Source organism: Microtus pennsylvanicus, chromosome 3 (genome assembly GCF_037038515.1).
Source record: "Microtus pennsylvanicus isolate mMicPen1 chromosome 3, mMicPen1.hap1, whole genome shotgun sequence".
NCBI lineage: Eukaryota > Metazoa > Chordata > Mammalia > Rodentia > Cricetidae > Microtus > Microtus pennsylvanicus.
The window spans coordinates 93,500,247-93,519,643 of NC_134581.1; the positions used below are offsets into that span (position 1 = coordinate 93,500,247).

The 19,397-nt window shown below is 47.8% G+C and overlaps 2 protein-coding genes across 7 annotated transcripts in view; one reads left to right on the forward strand and one right to left on the reverse strand.

Annotated features, from left to right (window-relative positions):
- LOC142846265 (beta-galactosidase-1-like protein 2) overlaps positions 1–13,077 on the forward strand; it is a 40,872-nt gene extending 27,795 nt beyond the window's left edge. For 2 of the 3 annotated variants that reach the window (XM_075966481.1, XM_075966482.1), the window contains exons 8-19: positions 1,133–1,203; positions 4,120–4,204; positions 5,345–5,482; positions 5,941–6,021; positions 6,740–6,846; positions 7,402–7,542; positions 7,821–7,892; positions 8,131–8,209; positions 9,896–9,983; positions 10,320–10,431; positions 10,841–10,957; positions 11,245–12,893. In XM_075966481.1, coding sequence (XP_075822596.1) covers positions 1,133–1,203; positions 4,120–4,204; positions 5,345–5,482; positions 5,941–6,021; positions 6,740–6,846; positions 7,402–7,542; positions 7,821–7,892; positions 8,131–8,209; positions 9,896–9,983; positions 10,320–10,431; positions 10,841–10,957; positions 11,245–11,331 — 1,178 coding nt within the window. In that variant the 3' untranslated portion in view covers positions 11,332–12,893. Of the gene's footprint in view, positions 1–1,132; positions 1,204–4,119; positions 4,205–5,344; positions 5,483–5,940; positions 6,022–6,739; positions 6,847–7,401; positions 7,543–7,820; positions 7,893–8,130; positions 8,210–9,895; positions 9,984–10,319; positions 10,432–10,840; positions 10,958–11,244; positions 12,894–12,953 lie in introns of those variants that run through there. The other variant, XM_075966480.1, reaches the window with a different exon arrangement.
- The window catches only part of B3gat1 (beta-1,3-glucuronyltransferase 1), a 38,836-nt gene continuing 23,983 nt past the window's right edge, over positions 4,545–19,397 (reverse strand). For 3 of the 4 annotated variants that reach the window (XM_075966487.1, XM_075966483.1, XM_075966484.1), the window contains 3 exons: positions 19,056–19,352; positions 18,387–18,487; positions 14,675–16,833 (listed from right to left, as the gene is read on the reverse strand). In XM_075966487.1, coding sequence (XP_075822602.1) covers positions 18,401–18,487; positions 19,056–19,352 — 384 coding nt within the window. In that variant the 3' untranslated portion in view covers positions 14,675–16,833; positions 18,387–18,400. Of the gene's footprint in view, positions 6,969–14,674; positions 16,834–18,386; positions 18,488–19,055; positions 19,353–19,397 lie in introns of those variants that run through there. The other variant, XM_075966485.1, reaches the window with a different exon arrangement.

Sequence of the window (19,397 nt, forward strand, 5' to 3'; positions counted from 1 at the left end):
GATGCCTCTGAATGGAGAGGGTCCCATTCATGGTCCCATTCAAAGTGGAGGAAGGACTTACGGGATCTGGTGGATAGAAACAAACCCACCCTCCTAGGCTCCTCCATGGTTTTCACTTTCCCAGGCTTCCTTGGCACCTTGTGCTCACATCCCTTCTGCATTTGCTCCCTGCAACCTTTCCATCCCTGTCTTGAATGTGATGGCGTGTCACATGACCTGGCTGTGTGTGTGTGTGTGTGTGTTCAGCTAGCCCTGTGCATTGGGTTGACTTTGAGATTTTAAACGGCTTCCCGAAAGGAATGGCTACCTTTAGGCAGGGAGAGTTCTAGTTGGGGATCTTCCCCTGTGGGTTGCTAGAAGACAGTGACATCACAGGATAATGTCTTGGTGTGAAGGCTCCTGAGTTTGCATCCCTGCTCTGCTGCTCACAAATCGTGGACCACGAGGGAAGTTTCTGTACCTTCACAGCCTTAGCTTTGTTTGCTTTGCTGGTTACCATGGCCCCATCTCCTGAATGGTAACTGGAAGTGGCCAGTCTTTTAGTCACTCCGGATCCCATTCATCTGCAGCTGACCATTCAAGTGGACTGTAAGCAAGGGTCCTTGGAGTCAAGTTCTACAGCTGGCTGTGACTGTGGCAGGGCCATGGCCACCAGCTAGCAGTGGCACTTTGTCTTGAGTGTGCTTTTCACTTATGGGAAGCTGTATACAATACTGGATACATTTTAAAAATAAACACATCGTGGAATAGAGTAGACTGAATTCGTACCAAGAAACGAGACATGAGTCTTCATTGAGATCATTGCCCTTGGCGTACAAAGGCCTCACCATTGCACTTGGCATGCCGTGTAGACCTCAGACTCTGGTCCCTATGGCAGTAGATCAGAGAGCCTTTACTCTGCCTGCAAACATTACAACCAGTAAAATCAGATGCTGAGTGTTGTGGCTCTGTTCTGGAGTGAATGGCGGAGTTTCCAAGAACACAATATAGGCAAGTCTCTCTGCATCACGACAGCCAGCTTCTAATGGGAGGTGGGAACAGTATTTGCACTAGCTATTTTTTTTTATGTTGTTGGATTGAAGATTTGGGTAATTCAAAAAGTCTTTGTGTTCTTTCTCTGTTGCCTTCCCAGTGCTGGCCACCATCAACTTGCAGTCACAACAGGAGCTGAAGGAACTGAACAGTATTCTCTTATCTATACAGGTAGGTCTGGCGCAAGGGATGCTGGGGATCTTCTAACTTGAGTGCAGGGATTCCGCATGTCTGCACCGTTCCTGGAGTTCTGCGATGGGGGACTCTTAGCTCTCCCAGCCTCTTGACTCATGCCACATTGCCTGGGAGGGAAGCAGCTTAGAGGCTCTGCTCTAAAGTTTTGTGGTGTAAACTGATGCCATCCAAGTGTGCTGTGCTCTCTTGAGAAGGGCACCTTTTGAAGCTTTTGGCTTTTATGGATTCTGCAAGGCACAGTTTTGCTTTGAGGGATTGAGAGTGAAAAGAAGCCTCTCTGTCCTTACCTCAACCTTCAGATCCTCATTAGCACTGGGAATGTTTCTGATATCCATAGGACAGGAGGCCTGGTTGATTCCAAGTTGAGATGAGAGAGAGGTCTCTGGGTGTGTTTCACCTTCTTCAGATTGATGTTTACACATAGCCCCATTCCAGTTGATGTCTCTGGTTTGTGTGTCTCTTCTAAACAGACAGATGTGATTGGGGCCAAGCTGTATCCCATGTGCAGAACAGAGAGCCCATTTCAGCCTGGCTTATGGAAGGATGTCAATGCTCCCAGCTTGCCCCCACCCACTGCATATCCCCAGGGTCCTGGAGTGAAACTGCTAAGAGTGTATTGACATGGCTAGATGCCCATGGGGATCCTGAGCCAATGGGGTGGGCGTACTCGAGGTCCACTGAGTAGGTTGTTCGTTCCAGCTGTTGGCCTTTCGGAGTAGGGATGGTATCCTCAGGAACACTCACAAAGTCATGGTGACAGGTAGTACCTTGTAAGCTAAATATGTATGTTTGGTGTGACTACTCCTGCAGTTTAGATGGTGGCCAGGAAGGGGCGGGAAGGATCTTAGGAGGAGGGCCAGTCTGGTCGCTGGTAGACTTCCCAGAGGAGAGGGAGAATGCAGGTACATGTTTGGGTGCAAGTGGAGCTCTTCCTTCTCATTTTCTTTCTCCCAGCATGTCTTAGGGCTTTCCTCTGTAGGGGTGCCTGGTCTGTCTTCCTTCATGACTGATTACAGGGCCTCTGTCTTTAAGAGTCTGTAGTCTACATGGGAAGAGAGAATCACGAGATGTTGTCTCCAAGTGGCGAAGCAGAGTTGCAGCCGAGTGCTGCAAGGGAAGTACAGATTTCGGGAGCTGCTTAGGACCCATTTGACCACCTATTGTGGGACTTTGGACACATTGTTCGGCTCCTCTGTGTTTCTCTTTTTCTTTTATTTGAGTAGATATCATAAGAACCTTGACTTGGACAAGGTAATGTTTGAAAAGTACCTCACTTCTGGTAATGGAAGGAGTGTCTGTGTTGGTCCCTAGGAAACCTGCCGTGCCAGTGCCATCGGGCTGGCTGTCCTATCAGCAGAATGGCACTGCTGAAGTACTTTCTTGTATAGTCCATGACATCTGCTGTTGCTTAAATAAAGGGCTTCATTGAATGGACACTAGAGACCCCAGTACTGGTTAACTCTGGGGTGTTCATTAGTCCTCGTGTGTATGCCCGGTGAGGAAGGTGATTTGTGATAGAGATTTTTTGAGTACTTCCTATATACCACAGGTTTATACACATCATTTGATCTGATTCTCCCAGTGAGCCTAGGTGCCAGCTACTGTTACTGCTACTGCTATTCATGGTCAAGCAAGGAGACAGAAAATGGATAAGGCACCCAGAAGACAGTCAGCTTAGGGTTGGTCGCACCATATTCTGCAATGAGACAGCTTGGTCCATTCTGTGCACTCACTCCCTCCCTGCACCAGAGAAGGCCATAAGCAAACAAATCCACAGTTGGCACTAAAGGTTGCTGGAATTTAGGACTTCGGCTGCTTTTCCCTTTGGGGTGACTGAAATGTATGCATAGTACGGCATATCTTGGGATGTAGACAGTTTGTAAAGAAAAGCAAAGTTACTCCTTGCTAAAAAAAAAAAAAAAAACAAACCTGTGGCTATGTTGGATTTTACTCAGGGATAAGTGGTGCCTTTTATACCATGGACTATTAAGTATACCCCATCTCTCTGGAACATGTTCTATTCCTTTTTATGCAGTTTCAAATGTCAGGCCAGCCCATGAGAGAGGATACTTAATCAGCTGTCACTGAATAAATGAGGAATGCTTCCTGGCCCAGAGCATAAAATCTTAGCAAATGAGTCTTTTACACCTGCCTAGGTGTTTTCAGCTTTTGCAAACATGGTGGAACCAATCATAGTCCCCAGATGGTCTCCATATGCTTGGAGAAAGCAGATGTCACTTCAGTGTTCTGAAGTAACAATTAAGACTTGATCAGTATCCTAAGGGATGTATGGACCCAGATTGTTGCACCATAGAGCTTGCACCATGAGTAGCAGCTCTGTCAAGATCTGATGCTCTGGTTTAGTTCTATAAACTGTTGTTCAAATCAGAATTAAAAGAAGACCCATCCTGAAGCCTGCTGACTTCCAGATACAGGGAAGCAGTAATTTTGGCTTGTCTGCATCCACAGTGTGGCTTTTGAATGTACTCATCCAGAATAGGACATTCTTCTTCCTTGGTAGAAGGTTGGCAAATGTTGTCTTGAGCCATAATGAAATCCAACCAATGTTGGAAAGGGCATCTAAGGTAGTTGGCAAATTCTGATGAAGTCTTAGTTTGAGCATAGACTTGCATCTTCTTGCTAGCACCCATCATGCCCTCTCAAAATCACATTAAACATCAACTCTGGTAGCCACTTCTACATTATACCAGCAGGTGGTGAGGCCATGCGTGGTGAGTGAATGATCTTCATCTGTGCTGTGCACCTACAAGTCTCTCAGGCAAGGGGTAGATGGCCAGGGAGGACAAAGGTACTGGGGTTCCTTCCAAGAAGGGTGCCCCTCTCTCCCTTTGGACTAGCCAACCTTCCTAATTCTCATTTTGTGGTACCCAGGGGATTCAACCAAAGATGGTGATGGAGTACTGGACAGGGTGGTTTGACTCATGGGGTGGCTCCCACAATATCTTGGATTCCTCTGGTGAGTGCTTTATTTTGCCTGTATCTAGTATGTGTATTGACCCTGAACAAGAATGTTTTCCATTCCTTGGCATTGTGTATGGAGTTGGAAGATGCTTGGATCATGGGATCATTTGTGTTCATACTCAGCTCTTGGTATTTCAGAGTCTTGACTTGAAATAACAGTAGGACTTTCATCATTGCTTTTCTGTGTTTTTGTAATTAGAAAAGTAGTATACTTATTACAAATATCTAAGAACTATAGGAAAGTTTAAGGAAGAAATAAAAGTCCTTGAGTACATACCAAGCATTTTGATGTATTTAACAAAATAGGCATCCTACAGTGTTTCTCCAGACAGAGCTAGAGACAGATTGATCAGATCTTCACACCCATCCACCTCCACCCACCCCCACATGCACACCATCCTATACTGCTGAATGTCGGAATACTTGGGGTAATTGGACATCACTCTCTTAAAGAATTTAAAGAGATCTGTTGTGTTGATGACTAAACCACCATTTAGTGACCCAGTTCCTTGGTTGCTTAGTTTTGGGATTCGTTAATTGAATACTACTTAAGTGAGCATCCTTGAACATCTAGTTTTGTATAGTTGGTCTATATTTCCATATGAAAACTGCTACATCAGTGCAGTTTTAATATATGTATTTACCACTTCCCTTCATAAAGTAGCCTACAGGTCATTATTAAATGAAAGTCCTCATTTTCTGCAGATATATCAGTACTGAGTATTAAAATGGTTTTTTAAAAGTTTTTCCAGTTCACTAGGTCAGTATTGAGTTTGCATTTACTATATATATCATACAAATATCTATTAACTGATCTTTTATTTTATTGTCCGATACTCTCTTAGCATATCCTTGGCTCATTTCCTAGTTAAGAGAGGACTTAGGGATATAGTCAGGACTATTGTATAATGGGGACCCATCTTTTTTGCATTTCCTTGGCGCAGAGTAGCCACTGGGTAACATTCCAGCTGGTAGTGTAGAAACAGCCTACTGGCTACCTATTGTCCATGGAAAACTGAATGACCCACTGATGAAATGGACCTGGAGAGAATTGGGATGTGAGGGAATTAGGATGTGGGGCTTCTCTTGTGCTCTGACCCATTCTAAACATCCCTCCTTTTTGTTCTCCTTGAAGAGGTCTTGCAAACAGTGTCTGCTATCATCAAAGCCGGCTCCTCCATCAACTTGTACATGTTCCACGGAGGCACAAATTTTGGCTTCATAAATGGAGCCATGCATTTTAATGACTACAAGGCTGATGTCACCAGCTATGGCAAGTATCCCAACTGGTTCTTCCTGTTCCTCCCCAGTGTTTATAGGATTGACGCTTTTGATGGAGAGTCCTTTAGAAAGAGTTTCTGTCTCCTTTCATGATTTTGGTTATATAATGTCCAGGGAAGATATAGGCTTCGACTGACTATCACTTCAAAACTTCTAGAGCAGTAGGTACCTGTGAACACCTTGCTTCATTGAGGGAGCTCTTGGGGGACCAAGGGAAGGGAGGCAAATCTAGAGTGATAGGGGTAGGGATAGACTTCCCCCTTCTCAGGCCCTTGAGAAGGTTTGACGTTGGCCCCCATACTTCATAATAAAGCTGCTTTTCTTAAAAATTGCTGGTTTGAGAACTCTGTTCCCCCAACCCAGTTTCTCCTCCTTTCTTCTCTTTTTTTCATCCCTTTGCACTGTTCTGGGGACAGGAGAGACTGTGAAAGGTCAATGGCTGTTTTGCAGACTATGATGCTGTATTGACAGAGGCTGGAGATTATACTGCCAAATACACCAAGCTTCGAAACCTCTTTGGAACCTTCTCAGGTACAAACAGGCAGCAGTTTCAAACATCCACTTGGATCCATGCTCTTGCCCAGAGCTTTGGAGTTTCTTCCGTCTTGCTATCCTACCTCAACTCCAGCTGATCCATGGCTTTGTGGGAATCTAGTCTGTTTGGATGCTCACCTTCCTAGACCTGGATGGAGGGGGGAGGACCTTGGGCTTCCCACAGGGCAGGGAACCCTGACTGCTCTTTGGACTGGAAAGGGAAGCAGAGGGGGACTGGGGGGAGGGGGAAGGAAATGGAGGGAGGGGAGGAGGTGAAAATTTGTAATAATGATAAGAAGAAGAAGAAGAAAAAGAAAAGAATACTCGAAACTACTAGGAATGTAGCTCAGTAGAACTATTGCCCAGCTTGTGTAAGGTCCTGTGTTGCACCCTGAGCACTGCCAAAAACAAACAAACAAACAAACAAACAAACAAACAAGCAAACATTCTAGACAAAGTTTGAGAGACTATTTTCACCATGGTGTGCCCCTTGTATTTGACAAATACTAGGCCTATTTATGACATATGAAGACATGAGGAAACCCTGCCCTTGTTGACGCCTTGTGTTCTAGAGTAGTTCCAGCCCTGAACAGGGCCAGTGGGTAATTTTTCTGTCAAAATGAAAGGAGTGCATTGAGCTGTGGCTATGAGGCTGGAGGAGACAATGAGGATTGAGTCTTTAAGGGAGGGCCACAGGCCATGGTTTCTGTTGCAGGTATCCCTCCACCTCCTCCACCTGAACTTACTCTTAAGATGATCTATGAGCCAATGAGGCCATCTTTCTACCTCTCACTGTGGGATGCTATCCTGCTCTTGGATGACGTAAGTGCTGCAGGCTGGGCATCAGGGATAGTTATCAAGAAGATAGGACCAGGCCCTTTCCAAGTGGGGTTCCAGGATGAGCAAAGCCACTCTGGCATTGAGGTCTCTTCGCAACCAGGGACCTGAGCAAAGAGAATACAGTGGTGCTAGAGTAGGAATTGGGAAGGAAGAGAAAAGGTTGAACTTGTTGCCCCCTTCTTTAGCCTCTGGGTAGGCCTATGTCACGAATAGAACGAGGAGTGGAGGAAAGGATGATTCTTCCCCCAGGAGAAGGAAGAGGGCACCTGCAGTAGTTCATTCTTTTGTGATGCAGAAATGATAGTGGCTTTAGGATTCTAGTAGATTACAGGACTCTAGTGTGATCTGCCTTTTCCTGCTGACCTTATTTCTGTGACTCTAATATTAGAGCCATGAGTTTAAGCTAGTAAGAAGATGGAACAGAGAAAAGAGGTTAGAGAAACCTTGCATCCTGTCCCTGGTATTCTTGCTGCCTATGTGAAGACTTTGACTTAGGAGCAGCCTGGCTCCTGTGCCTTCTTGTGTCTTGTTATGTAGCCAGTCCAGTCTGAGACTCCCATCAACATGGAGAACCTGCCAGTAAACAACGGTAATGGGCAGGCCTTTGGGTACATCCTGTACGAGACCACCATCTTTTCATCTGGAGTCCTCAGTGGCCTTGTGCGTGACAGGGGGCAGGTAGGAGCATCTCCTCTGAATTCCCAGCACTTTGTAGTGATAAAGTATGGCAATACGTACCTTATCCTCTGCCTTCAGAACCAGCTGTTGCCAGTGTTTGTCTCTCTCCACTAGCTGCAGATCACACAGTCCTTCCCTCATAACTGTGGTGCTCACTTCCCTCCATACCCATCCAGCACCTTCATAAATCCCCACAATGGCACTTGTTTTATTGTTTCGCAGAGGCTCCTCGTTTCTCCATCCTGTTGATCATGACTTTCATCTGCTTACTTTGGCAGGTCTTTTTGAACAGGGTATCCATAGGATTCTTGGACTATAAAACAACGAAGATTACTATCCCTTTGACCCAGGTTTGTTATTCCAGGGAGCTGGGTGATGGCTAGCAAACTCAGTAGGAGTCAAAGAGGGAGACCAGGAAGCCAGGAAGCTCCTTAATTAAGAACTGGAAAGAGAAGGGCACATCTAGCTTTCTGACCAGTTGGAGCTCTCACTCCCATTCTCAGAGCATAGAGAATAATAGGGACACAGAGATCCCCAAGTATAGCTGGGCTATCAGGCAGTGATAACTGGTTACTGTGTTCCTGACAGGGTCACACCATGCTGAGGATCTTGGTGGAAAATCGTGGGCGAGTCAACTATGGGGATAATATTGACACTCAGCGAAAAGGTGGGTCCTACTATAGACCAGGAGCAAAGCTATCGTCACTCCTCAGGCTTGTCTATGTGTTCGCCATGGAGCACATCACCAGGCCATTGGGCCCCTTTTAGGGAGGTGGTTTGTGGAGGCCTAATGCAGGGAGGTGGACTGAGGATGCCACTGCAACACAGGTGGCTTGTGGAGGTTTTTTGAAGGGAGATGGTGCCTGCTTTACCTGCATGCAAGTCCTGGTTAATGCATCAGGAGGATTTGGCCACTTTCTCTTTAGTGCTTCATAACTGGATAGTTCGTGTACCCCTGGAAGAGGCTCCATAAGCCATGAGCTGGCCTCTCAGTCTTTGTACTGAAATCTGCTTTGGTGGACGTGGCCTCTCTGTTTGCAAGGCTGTAGGTAAGGAGCAAGGAATGGGAGTATCCTGGAGTCCATGAAAGAATATAATATACCTACATTCCTGGGTCTTCACACTGGATTTCTGTTCTCATTTCTCTCAGGAACACTCATAGGCAATGCTCTGGGCTCAGGGGGAAGCTAGACACACAATGAACACACTGCAGTTTGCTTTCACGCCCCTCCATGAGTATCCCTCCAGGACACTTGCCCGTGTCCCTGGCTTTCTGAATCATTAGACCTTTAGTCCCTTTCTTTTCCCTGTCTGTTTATATGGGAGTAGTTTCCAGTGCAGTTTACGGAGGGAACTAAGTTAAAGTAAGATCTTCCTATGACGAGGAGTTGAGGAAATTCCATTTCTCTTCCTCTGTCTGCGTTTGTGGTGGAGGAAGCTTTCACCTCTCTTTCCTGGTCAGAGAATGCACATGTCCAGAAAGTGATTTGGCCTCAGCCCTTGGAGCTTCCTCTCCAGAAGAGCCTCAGATTCATTATTATAGTCCCATCTAGCACTATCCACATACCAAAGTAGCAGCATCTAGGCCGCCATCCTAGACCCACAACCGTTTTCAGTATTTCTCCACAGGCCTTAGCACCTTGCTTAGTCTTCCTTCTTTAGAGCCATCTTACCTCTTTGGTTGTTCTGGAGTTAGGAAGACCTGTCAGACTGTCCAGTCTTTATTTCCCTGGTGTTTTAATTGAGTGTGCCCCGATCATCTGTAGAATCCCGCCCTCTTGGCCAGTTCAGTGTTTGCAGATCACAGACCTTCCCTGTGCTCACACACTAGTCCCTGCTGTGGAGCCTGCTCGGGGACCAGCTGTCTCCACCATTCAGGTGCTGAGCAGCCTCCCTTCCTGTATGCAGGTGCTTACTGCTGGACACCGCTGTGATTTTATCATATCTTCACCATTTAAATGTCTTTAATCTTAGGTTGTATGGAGAGTTCTGGCTGATTGACCAGGTCTTCTACTCTGAGACTCTCATGATCCACAAAATTAGGCTCTTTGTTACCATTTAGTCACATCAGAAGCCAGATGTCACATCCTGACACCTCAGCTTTGTCTCTGTCCTTGGGTGCCCTGCTCTTTATGTCAGATCTAGGGCTTGACAAACAGTGGTCTTGCTTATTGCCACTTTTAGACATCTCAAGAGAGGCTTTAGTCCAAGTGCAAAGTTCCTTAGGCAGCATCTGCTTTAGGAAAATCCTTGTTTCATCATTCCTAGATTGTCTGCACATGCCCTGAGTGCAGCTTTGCCGCCTGTCTCCCGACTGGGGGCTTGCTCATCTTTCTTTGCCCACTCTCTCCAGGTTTAATTGGAAATCTTTATCTGGATAATAATCCTCTGAAAAACTTCAAAATCTACAGCCTGGATATGACAAAGTCGTTCTTGCAGAGGTGGGTACCTGAGAGTTGGGTATGTGAGGTCATAGCTAATATGTAGCAAGAGCCAGGAGTGCCTTGGTCTCCCTGTCTGGATTCTGCAGAGTTACAAACAGACCCAAAGGGCAAAGTGACATACCTAACGTGAGGGGTAGGGACTAGCTAAAACCTATGTTTCCAGACTGGAAAATGCCCACCCTGCTATCTTGCTGCCATCCTATGACCTGGTTGGCAGGCATGTGACTTCTGGCCTTGCTGGGGGGAGGGATGTGCTTTAGGAATTAGATGAAAGTCTGGGAGCAGATGTGAGATGGTCCTTCCCTCCTTTCCCTGCTTACATCCTGTTCTTAGGCTCATCATGGACAAGTGGAGTTTCATTCCCAAAGAGCCCAGCTTTCCTGCTTTCTTCCTGGGCGCCTTGTCAGTGGGCATTTACCCCTCTGACACATTTCTGAAGCTAGAGGTTTGTAGGACCCCTTTCCTTCCCTGTCCTCCCATTTTCTTGGGGCTCTGAGCCCAGTTGGCTTCAGTGGAGTGCTCTGTGACACCTGTGCCTAGAAACCTCCTTGTCTGTCTGTGTTGCCCCATGTCATAGGAACCCTGCAACTTCTCTGTGGCAGAGGGGTGGGCTCAGAGCAGAAGCACCTGTGGTACTTCTCAGTGTGTGTTTGGGTTCCTCTGGACAGTCTGAGGTTGACTGCCCTGCCTGGAAGACTCATAGCAGTGGGGTGGGCTGACCTACATGGATATCAAATATTGGTTCACTTTGGTCTTTCAGGAGCATGGTGGATTTCTCACTGCATCTGTTTCTGGTGTGACTTTCTCTTTGGGGTGTTTGTAGTAAATCGAGTCTTTCCCTATTTTTTTCCAAGGGCTGGGTGAAGGGGGTTGTATTCGTCAATGATCAAAACCTTGGGCGCTACTGGAACATAGGACCTCAGGAGACGCTCTACCTCCCAGGTGTCTGGCTAGAGAAAGGACTCAACAAGGTGGGACTACTTCTAGGCTCACCCCCCTTTCCTTGTGACTCTCTTCCCATCCCTGTTCTCCTGCTAGCAAGCTGCTTCTCTACCCCTGAAAAGCCTGGTCACAGAATAGGAAAGGGTGGGTATTCCGGCCAACTTGTTCTTCGGCTTTGCTTGGTGATGACTCTGCACTTACCGCTTCCTACCTCCTTCCATCCTCATCCCCACACCCTTCCGCCCATCCTGCTGTCTCATTGTGTTCTCATCCAGCTGTAGGGCAGACCTCATAGTTCAACCCTTGTTTCCCACAGGTCATCATCTTTGAGGAGACAATGGCAGGCTCCGTGGTACAGTCTACTGATACCCCCTACCTGGGCAGGAACCAATATGTTAATTGAACAACAGTCCCAGCCTTCCTGCTGTGGTTGGCAACGTCCTTCCGTCCTCTGCTACAGGAGGGTCTTCATACCTAGCAACCTCAGGGAACAAAGGGCTATAGTCAACTCAATCCGAAATCCTAAACTTGAGGGGACTACAGAGAAGATGGGTAGCATTGTCTAGGATACCCTCATACTGAAATGGCTTCTCTCCTGGTTTTGTGGTTGAGTCCCTTTCTGCTCCCCTAATCTTTCTGGGGAGGCCATAGAGCTATCTCCGAGGGTGGAGTATGTAGTTGGAGCACCTTCAAAGAAGGTGCTGAAGCTGGGTGGGTACTGCCCTCTTCTGGAAGTGAAAGCCTCATCAGGCCAACCTGCAGGATACAGGAAGGCTTTTTAAACATCTTAGGAGGGCGTGGCCACATCCTGTAGTTCTGCTTTCTGCTCCTGAATTTCCACTGTTTGTAGAGCAAAGAGAAAGCATGTCTTACTTGAGTCAACTTGATTTATGTTTCAACTTTCCTCAGCTAGTTCTGGGGTTCTGGAAGAAACATACATTTTTTTTTTCCTTTTCATTCTGTCTCTTATGACATTGAGCCAGTTGATAAGCTGAGCTTAAGAGAAATAGACATGTTCAGTACTTATCTTCCTAAGTTAAGAGAGCATTTGCTATTGTTCTGGGTGAGGAGGAGAGTCACCAAAGAGGGACAGCTTCACTAGGGGAGGAGCTGGGAATTTTGGCAGAAACCACTTCATATCCATGCTCTTTGGGAGGGAATGGCAAAAGGCTCAGCTAAGTGGCCCCAGGCAGCTGCTTCTGACCCCACAGAAGAATTTGGGGTTAGCTACAAGTCACAGGTCTAGCAGAGGCCTTGTTTCCAGCTCAGTAGATTCACTGAGCACGCCTTCCTTTGACTGAAAAAGCAGCAAGGAGGAGGGAAAGCGGCCAGCGTCCGCCCTGTTGTCTCAGTCCAGATTGGAGACTCTTGTTCTAGGGATTGAGTGCAACGGCTTGCTTTGGGTTTGCCACCCTAAACTGCAATAAAGCAATAGATTTGAAACAAAGCTTCTTTGTGGATGTCTCCAGCTCTTCAAGAAGGATCCAGACACTGATGATACTCAACTGGTGGATGGCACATGCCCTGGCTTCTTACCACTTTTCCTTATTTCAGTTTTCTTTGAAATGTCATTGTGTTATGAACAGTTCAATCGCATGTTGGTGGATAAGAATAAGAACATTCTAGAAAGCCAAAACCACAATATATAACTTAGCCATAGGTGATAGTCTCTCTTCATAAATTATATTTGGTATGTACTACTCTAAGCTGGCTATCTTCAATAATAGTGAAAATCAAAGAACACACATCTGTGAGCACAGTGTCCCTAGAGAAGCCCAGGGAAGATGGATCAGGCAAGCTTAGGGTGAGCGAGAGGCTCACAACATGGATCCCTGAGTGTTGTTGAGAACAAGTTTGCAGTGGAGTCTGGTGTGCAGCAACTGAGCTATGAGCCCTGATAACTTACTTGTGGGTGGTCGTGGAGCACAGCTCATGTGTCACTGGGTCTGAGAAATTGAGTTTGTTTTTATTTATTTTTCTCTCTCTCTCTCTCTCTCTCTCTCTCTCTCTCTCTCTCTCTCTTAGATGTGGTCATGTTATGTAGTCCAGGCTGGCCTTGAACTTTCAGTTCTCCTGCTGTAGCTTCCCAGGGACTGAGATGATAAGGTTGTCCCATCATGCCAACTCGAAGGGAGCTTTTTTAAAAAGTCCTTTATTTGTTTTTAAAGTTTTGAAATAAAATTATACGATGATTATTTGTTTGCTGTGTGTGTGGGTTAGGTGTATGACTGCCATGGGATATGAGCAATCAGAGGACAGCCTCCTTGTGGGTTGTCAGGGTTGAGAGCAAGTGTCTTTACCCACCAAGCCATCTTGCTGGCTCTTCAAAGGGGGCTTTTTAAAGTGCAGATTACAGATGATACTTGAAGAGCAAGTCAGACTAAGTCCCCAATTTTACCCATGCTTGCAGGTTCTTCCTGAGATGTCTTGGACTATCAAGCATCCAGATAAAGTGTAGATGAGTCCAGGACTTCTTGAGTAAAGCCAGAGCCAGAGAGCAGTGTTAAATTGTCACTTTAAAGGCCTTGCATCACATACGAGCTTGTTTCTACAAAGCTTCACTGAGCAGTGCTATCCTTCTGTAAGGGCGCGAGGAATTCTGAGTTACAGTTTTATGCATACATGATCAGGTATGTATTGGGCTTTCTGTAGAAACATTTTTCTCTGCTTCCCCAGCCTGTGCCGGCCGACCTTAGCTCTCCAGACAGTTTACCCAGATCCTGTGTGCCATGAAACCCATCTCGGTCCCTGCAGAGCACCTCCCCTTAACCGACTTGCCCGGAGACTTTGCTCACCCATTATTTCTTTTGTCTACTCACTGTGTGGGGGTCATGCCTGTGGGATCTTGACACCAACACTTTCCGGTTTGGTTCCCATCCTCACTGCAAGTACGCGGAGAGCTGACCCTGACTATCTGTTGCACGTGCACTACAAGGTCAGAAGCAGAACTCCATTTTCCTCTCCTACACTCCTCTGTCCTGTGGCCTGGGTCATCTTGGCTGCTGTCTCTTCATCCCACACCCAGCCTTTCTTAGGCATGTTTAGATGAAGCCACTCCCTCCACTCCAGAGCTTGTGCTCCCAACCCAGCCACCAGCATCTTGTTCCTGGCTTATCACAGGGGCTGCCTCCCCAGTCCCCTGCCTTGGCCCATTTATCCTTAGCACAGGAAACAAAGTGGCCCTCGAAGGTCAGCTCCATCAGGGGCTCCTAATTGCACTTAGAGTAGAAACCAACAGCTGTATCCTGGTCTCAGAGGCCAGCTGCTTCCAGGCTTTCTTTCTGACTTGCCAACCATGTCTTCCATGCCCCTGCTCCCACCCCTGCCCCCTGCCCAGTCAATTGCAGTCACGTTACTCTTTTTTTTTCCTGAGCTATAGGTATGAGTGCACACAGTTGGGGGCGTTTCTCTCTTATCAGGATGCTCTGCCTCAGCTGCAGGTTGGCATGCTGCTGTTCTGCTCAAGGCCCCGTACCAGGGAGGTCTTTCTTACCATGCTTTCAGGAACTTCCGCCCGTCCCCCTACTACCCTCCACCCTCTCCAGCAGTTCCGCCCTTCTTCCAGCGCCTCGCACCTGAAATGCCGCGTGAGCGCCCTTGTCTGTGTCCTGGATTTGGTGGGTGAGCTCCATCATGCTGGATCCTGACTAGAAGAATGCCTATTCATAGCAGGCACCTGGGAACTATTTGTTGGCTGGCTAAATTAATAAATGAGACTAAAATAAGGCAAGGCTGAAGAGGATTACAACTGTTAAAAACCATATTTGACTTTTAATTTCGAAAACAAATTAAATAGAGTTAAATTAAAACAGACCAGATGGTGCGGCAGCTTGGGCTCCACCCTTACACCAGCCTCTGCCTGTGGAGCTCCTAAACCCCTGGCTTGACTCCTCTGCGGTGGGGCTTTCCAGCAAGGGAGCAGGGAACAGCCTGGGTTTGGAGAACAAGTTGTCAACACGGACCCAGTTCTACTTGTAACAAACTCATTCTCAAAGGCTGCAGTCCACCGGGGTTGGAATTATAAATAAATACACATGCGGCTAAGAGAGGATATTAGGTGGAAACAACTGAACTAACATCTGCCAAAAATAATAATAACAATAATAAAACCCCAGTTTGTTTTTCGTTTCCAATTTCCTAAAAAGGAGCAGTGGGTTTTGGCTAAGAAGGCAGCCTCAGCAGCTGGTTTGACCTTGGCATTCACTATCAGTTTCTATGAATGGACAGCAGAGTGCCCAGACATAAATTCACTCATCGGATAGATGCCCTGTGCCTATTTCCTCCCTCTCCCATGCCACCTATGGGATGCCAAGGGGTCAGTTTCCAAAGCAACATCAAAGTAGAAGTGGTCGGAGCGAATATCCTGCAAGGTGGCTGTGGGATCTGTTCCTATCGGAGGTTTTCCTGAAGACTGTGGGAAGTTAAATCCATTTCAAAATGGGCAGCCAATGCTATTCTCGGAAGGTTAGATGTGTGAACTGAGTCCCATCCACTCAAGAGTGGGTTCTGAATGACTCTTAGGCCTGTCCTATGAGTTTTAATGGAGGGGGAGCTGTTAGCTGTTAAAAAATAAACACTTCTTCAGTGGGCTTGTGGTGCCCTTTCCTTTTCCCCACTTGGAGGAAAATTGTGCTTCCAACTTGTAGGAGCTGGAGTGAGATTACCACCAGAGGGCCGCATCCAGCCAGAGCCAGGGGCCTCTCAGATGCTGAACCCCAGGCAGAGGCTTCTCCTGGGTGGGTGGGGACAACAGCCTGGGCATACTCTTTTCTCTCGGGTGGAGAGAGTAAGTGAGCAGGAGGCCAGGCTGGCTTTGCAAGCTTTCCCATTTTGTGTAAGATAGAGTGACTTCCAAAGCAGTGTGCGATCAAGTCTCCTTTTCTTCCAGTGTTCAGACAATCCTGCTCTTGTCTCCAGGTCCCCTGCTAATACACCCCTCACAGGAATCAGTGCAGGAAAGGGCTGCGGTTGCTGGGCCTCACACCTTCTCAGGAAAAGCTCCTCCTATTTATTACTGTTAACTCCAGTCCCGAGGTCTATGATTCTCAGGTTCTGGGAAGAGGGCATTTTGTCCCCGGTCCAAGCCAGGCAAGGGGGCGTTGCAGCCCAGGGGTATTAGAGAGGCAGTGTGGACACTGGGGTCACATGGTTCTTAATCCAGGTCAATTAATGACCTGTGCTGGCTCTAGGCCCATCACCTTGCCAATTCTGGCACAGGAGGCTTGAGGGATGTGGGAAGGGGCTTTGTTCTCCCACAGCCTGAGGTACAGGGGGAGCTGTAGGTAGGCCCAGGCTCCCCCTATGCAGGGCCGGGTGCCAGGTGGGATCCAAGACAGCCTATGCCCTGTAAACATGAACCAGAGAAGAGCCAGAGGTATTTGTGATTGGGGAGCAGCTCTGCGGAAGAGCAGGTGTGAAAGAGGAGTGTTGGGGCACCTTCATGCCCCGGGCTGCTCTCTGGTCTTCACAATGTCCTGGCTGGGCACATGCTGTGTAGTCATGCTGGGCCCAAGAGCAGGGAGCAATGGAGAACCATGCTGGACTCAACAGTGGGGTTTTTCTGACCTCCCTCATCTCCAGCATCACTCCAAGTCAGGGTCACCCGCTTACACAGCCCCATCAATGCAGGAGGCTTCCAAGGAGGTGTGCAGAGCCCGAGCTTTTCTGGCTGCTGGAATCCCCAGCCCTCGGGTCTCAAGCCCCTGGCCATGGTGATGGAGAGAACAACAGGTCTAGGATTCTGTGCTTAAATTCTCTGTCTTTTATCCTGGCATCAAGCTGGGCTTTCTTGGAAGCCCTCAGAATAGACAAGAGGTGATGCTGTTCCTCTGGAGTCTGCCTCAGAGTGACTATCAGCCATGGGAGAGGATGGAAGGCCAAGATCAGGGTCTGAGAAGGAGATTTCCTGTGTGGGGAAAGTAGGAACAGTACGGGTGTCAGCCTGGGGCAAGGTGGAGCTGGAACAGCAAGTCGGACAGAATGCCCAATCCTGAGCCCCTAGTGGACCCCACAGAGCCTCTCTGGATTCCCTTTGGAAACTTGTTTGAAAAGCAAGTGATGGAGATTATTCCACTGACCCAGTGAGGGCAGGAGGTGAGATGAATCTCAGTACTGACACATTCTAAGAGGCGCTGCCAAGGACTTGAAGTTCAGGGATGATTCCCTGAAGTCACAAAGACATGGAGCCTGCAGATGTGCTGAGACAAAAATCAAGGTTGTGTCTGCTGTGAGCCCCATATCTGGGACAGGGTCTGGTCAAGGTTGTGTCTGCTGTGAGCCCCCAGATATGGGGCAGGGTCTAGTCAAAGTTGTGTCTGCTGTGAGCCCCCAGATCTAGGGCAGCGTCTGGTCAAGTTTGTGTCTGCTGTGAGCCCTCAGATCTGGGGCAGGGTCTGGTCAAGGTTGTGTTTGCTGTGAGCCCTCAGATCTGGGGCAGGGTCTGGTCAAGGTTGTGTCTGCTGTGAGCCCCCAGATCTGTGGCAGGGTCTCGTCAAGGTAGGAGTCTGCTGTGATCCCCCAGATCTGCGGCAGGGTCTGGTCAAGGTTGTGTCTGTTGTGAACCCCAGATCTGTGGCAGGGTCTGGTTAAGATTCTGTCTGCTGTGTGTCCCCAGATCTGGGGCAGGGTCTGGTCAAGGTTGTGTCTGCTGTGAGCCCCTATATCTGTGGCAGAGTCTGGAGGAGTAAAAGTCCTGAAAGTATGCCTCCAAAAGTCCAGAGCACAAAAAGCCCCTCAAAAGTACTTGGCCTGGTCAGTCACGTAGCACAGATCTCTTGGGCTAATGTGTCACTTTAGGCTAGTCATTTAGCTTCTTTTCTGAACATCATTGTCACTTCTCAAGTGTAGGTAAATATGGTGGTGGTCTACCCCAATGGAATTTAAATAATCGAGATTAAAAATTCTTACATAGGGGTTGTTATGTGCTACAGACTAATTTCAGTGCCCTGGCAGCCCATTCTACATATAAGTAAAACCAGGAACAGAGAAATGACACCAGGCTGGAACAGGAAAGTGGTATCCTGGCAGTGGTGTGGGCTCCAGGGTTCCTGCTCAGTGAGCTCCTTCACCTACTACGGAAAGCCATAGGACCACTGATGTGGTGTAGTGTCTCACCACAGCTCTATACTGGAAGTAACCCACGAACCGGGTGAAAACATCCCCCACTGTGGACCATCATGGCCAGCATGACAATAACAATAAAAGAAGGTGATGCTTGCAGAAGGACCCAGCTGTATGCATGAAGCCTGCCAATAGCTGTTGGGAGCACAAGAGGAAGGGGGTCTTTGGCCATGCTTCTGCCCACATTGGTCTTGTACTCCCAGAGCTAAGGACCATGAGGAAAATCCCTCAGAGATGGAGGATGTATCCCAAAGCCCTCAGAGATGGAGGATGTGTCCCAAGAGATGGAGGATGGAGCTGTTTGTGCAGTGCCCTGGCCACGCCGGCCTTCTCTCTTACCCGCATCCTCATCCTCAGATCTCCACCGACGGGTCAGTGAAGCCCTTCTTCCCCTCATTCACCAGCACTGGCTTCTCTGTCCGTGTGTGCCAGACCAAGATCTGCATGGCCAGAGACACAAAATAAGTGGTACAGATCCCCAGCTCATTCTGCCGGCGCCTGGCTCCCTCCCACAACCTGCAAGGATTTCTTCTGCCCTCTCTCTTTCCACCATTGCCCCATCAAGATTTTTTAAACTGTTTTTTATTTCTATCTACTCATTCTAGAACTACAGAAAGAGACACCTCTCAAGATTTTCCAGTATGCATGTGTGTATGTATATGTGTATTTGTGTATGCACACATATGCAGGCATCTGTATGCATGTCTATGTACTATATTTGAATATGTACATGTATGCATGCATGCATCTGCCTTAGTGTATGCACGTGCATACTCAACCAGGGTCATGGAACACAGATGTCCCTGTGGAGGGCCAGTGATCTCTGGAATTTCTCAATAGAAATCCCTCCCCATCTTTCTGCTTATTAGTGTTATCAGTTTATAATAAGCTACCATCCTGGATGGGGACTGTAGACAAAGCTATTTTGAGGCCCCTCTTCCTCCTGGATCTACAGGTCTGGGGGTGCTTGCCTTATTAGCCATCAGTTATGAAGAGGGTCTTACTTACCTTGGTGCAGTTTGCTGCCTTGGGCTCCAGGTCATTGAGGGTGACCAGTTCTCGAAGGAGGCTGCTTTCCTGGTAGCCTCCCTTCACACCACGGAGTTTAAAGTAGGCCTGACTTCGCTGCAAGATGAGCCGCAGATTGACAGCAAATCCAGCCATGTCTATGGCAAATGGCCGGTGGGGGTCGAACACTGTCTTCCAGCCAACCACCTTCCCTGCCCCATTCACCCTTGGGGCCTCGTACCGAAGGCCACCAACGAAGGCCACAGGCCACACGGACACCCTCCTTGTGCTGCGCATCTACAAGGTGAGAACCTGAGTCAGGATATGAGTCTAGGATTTAAA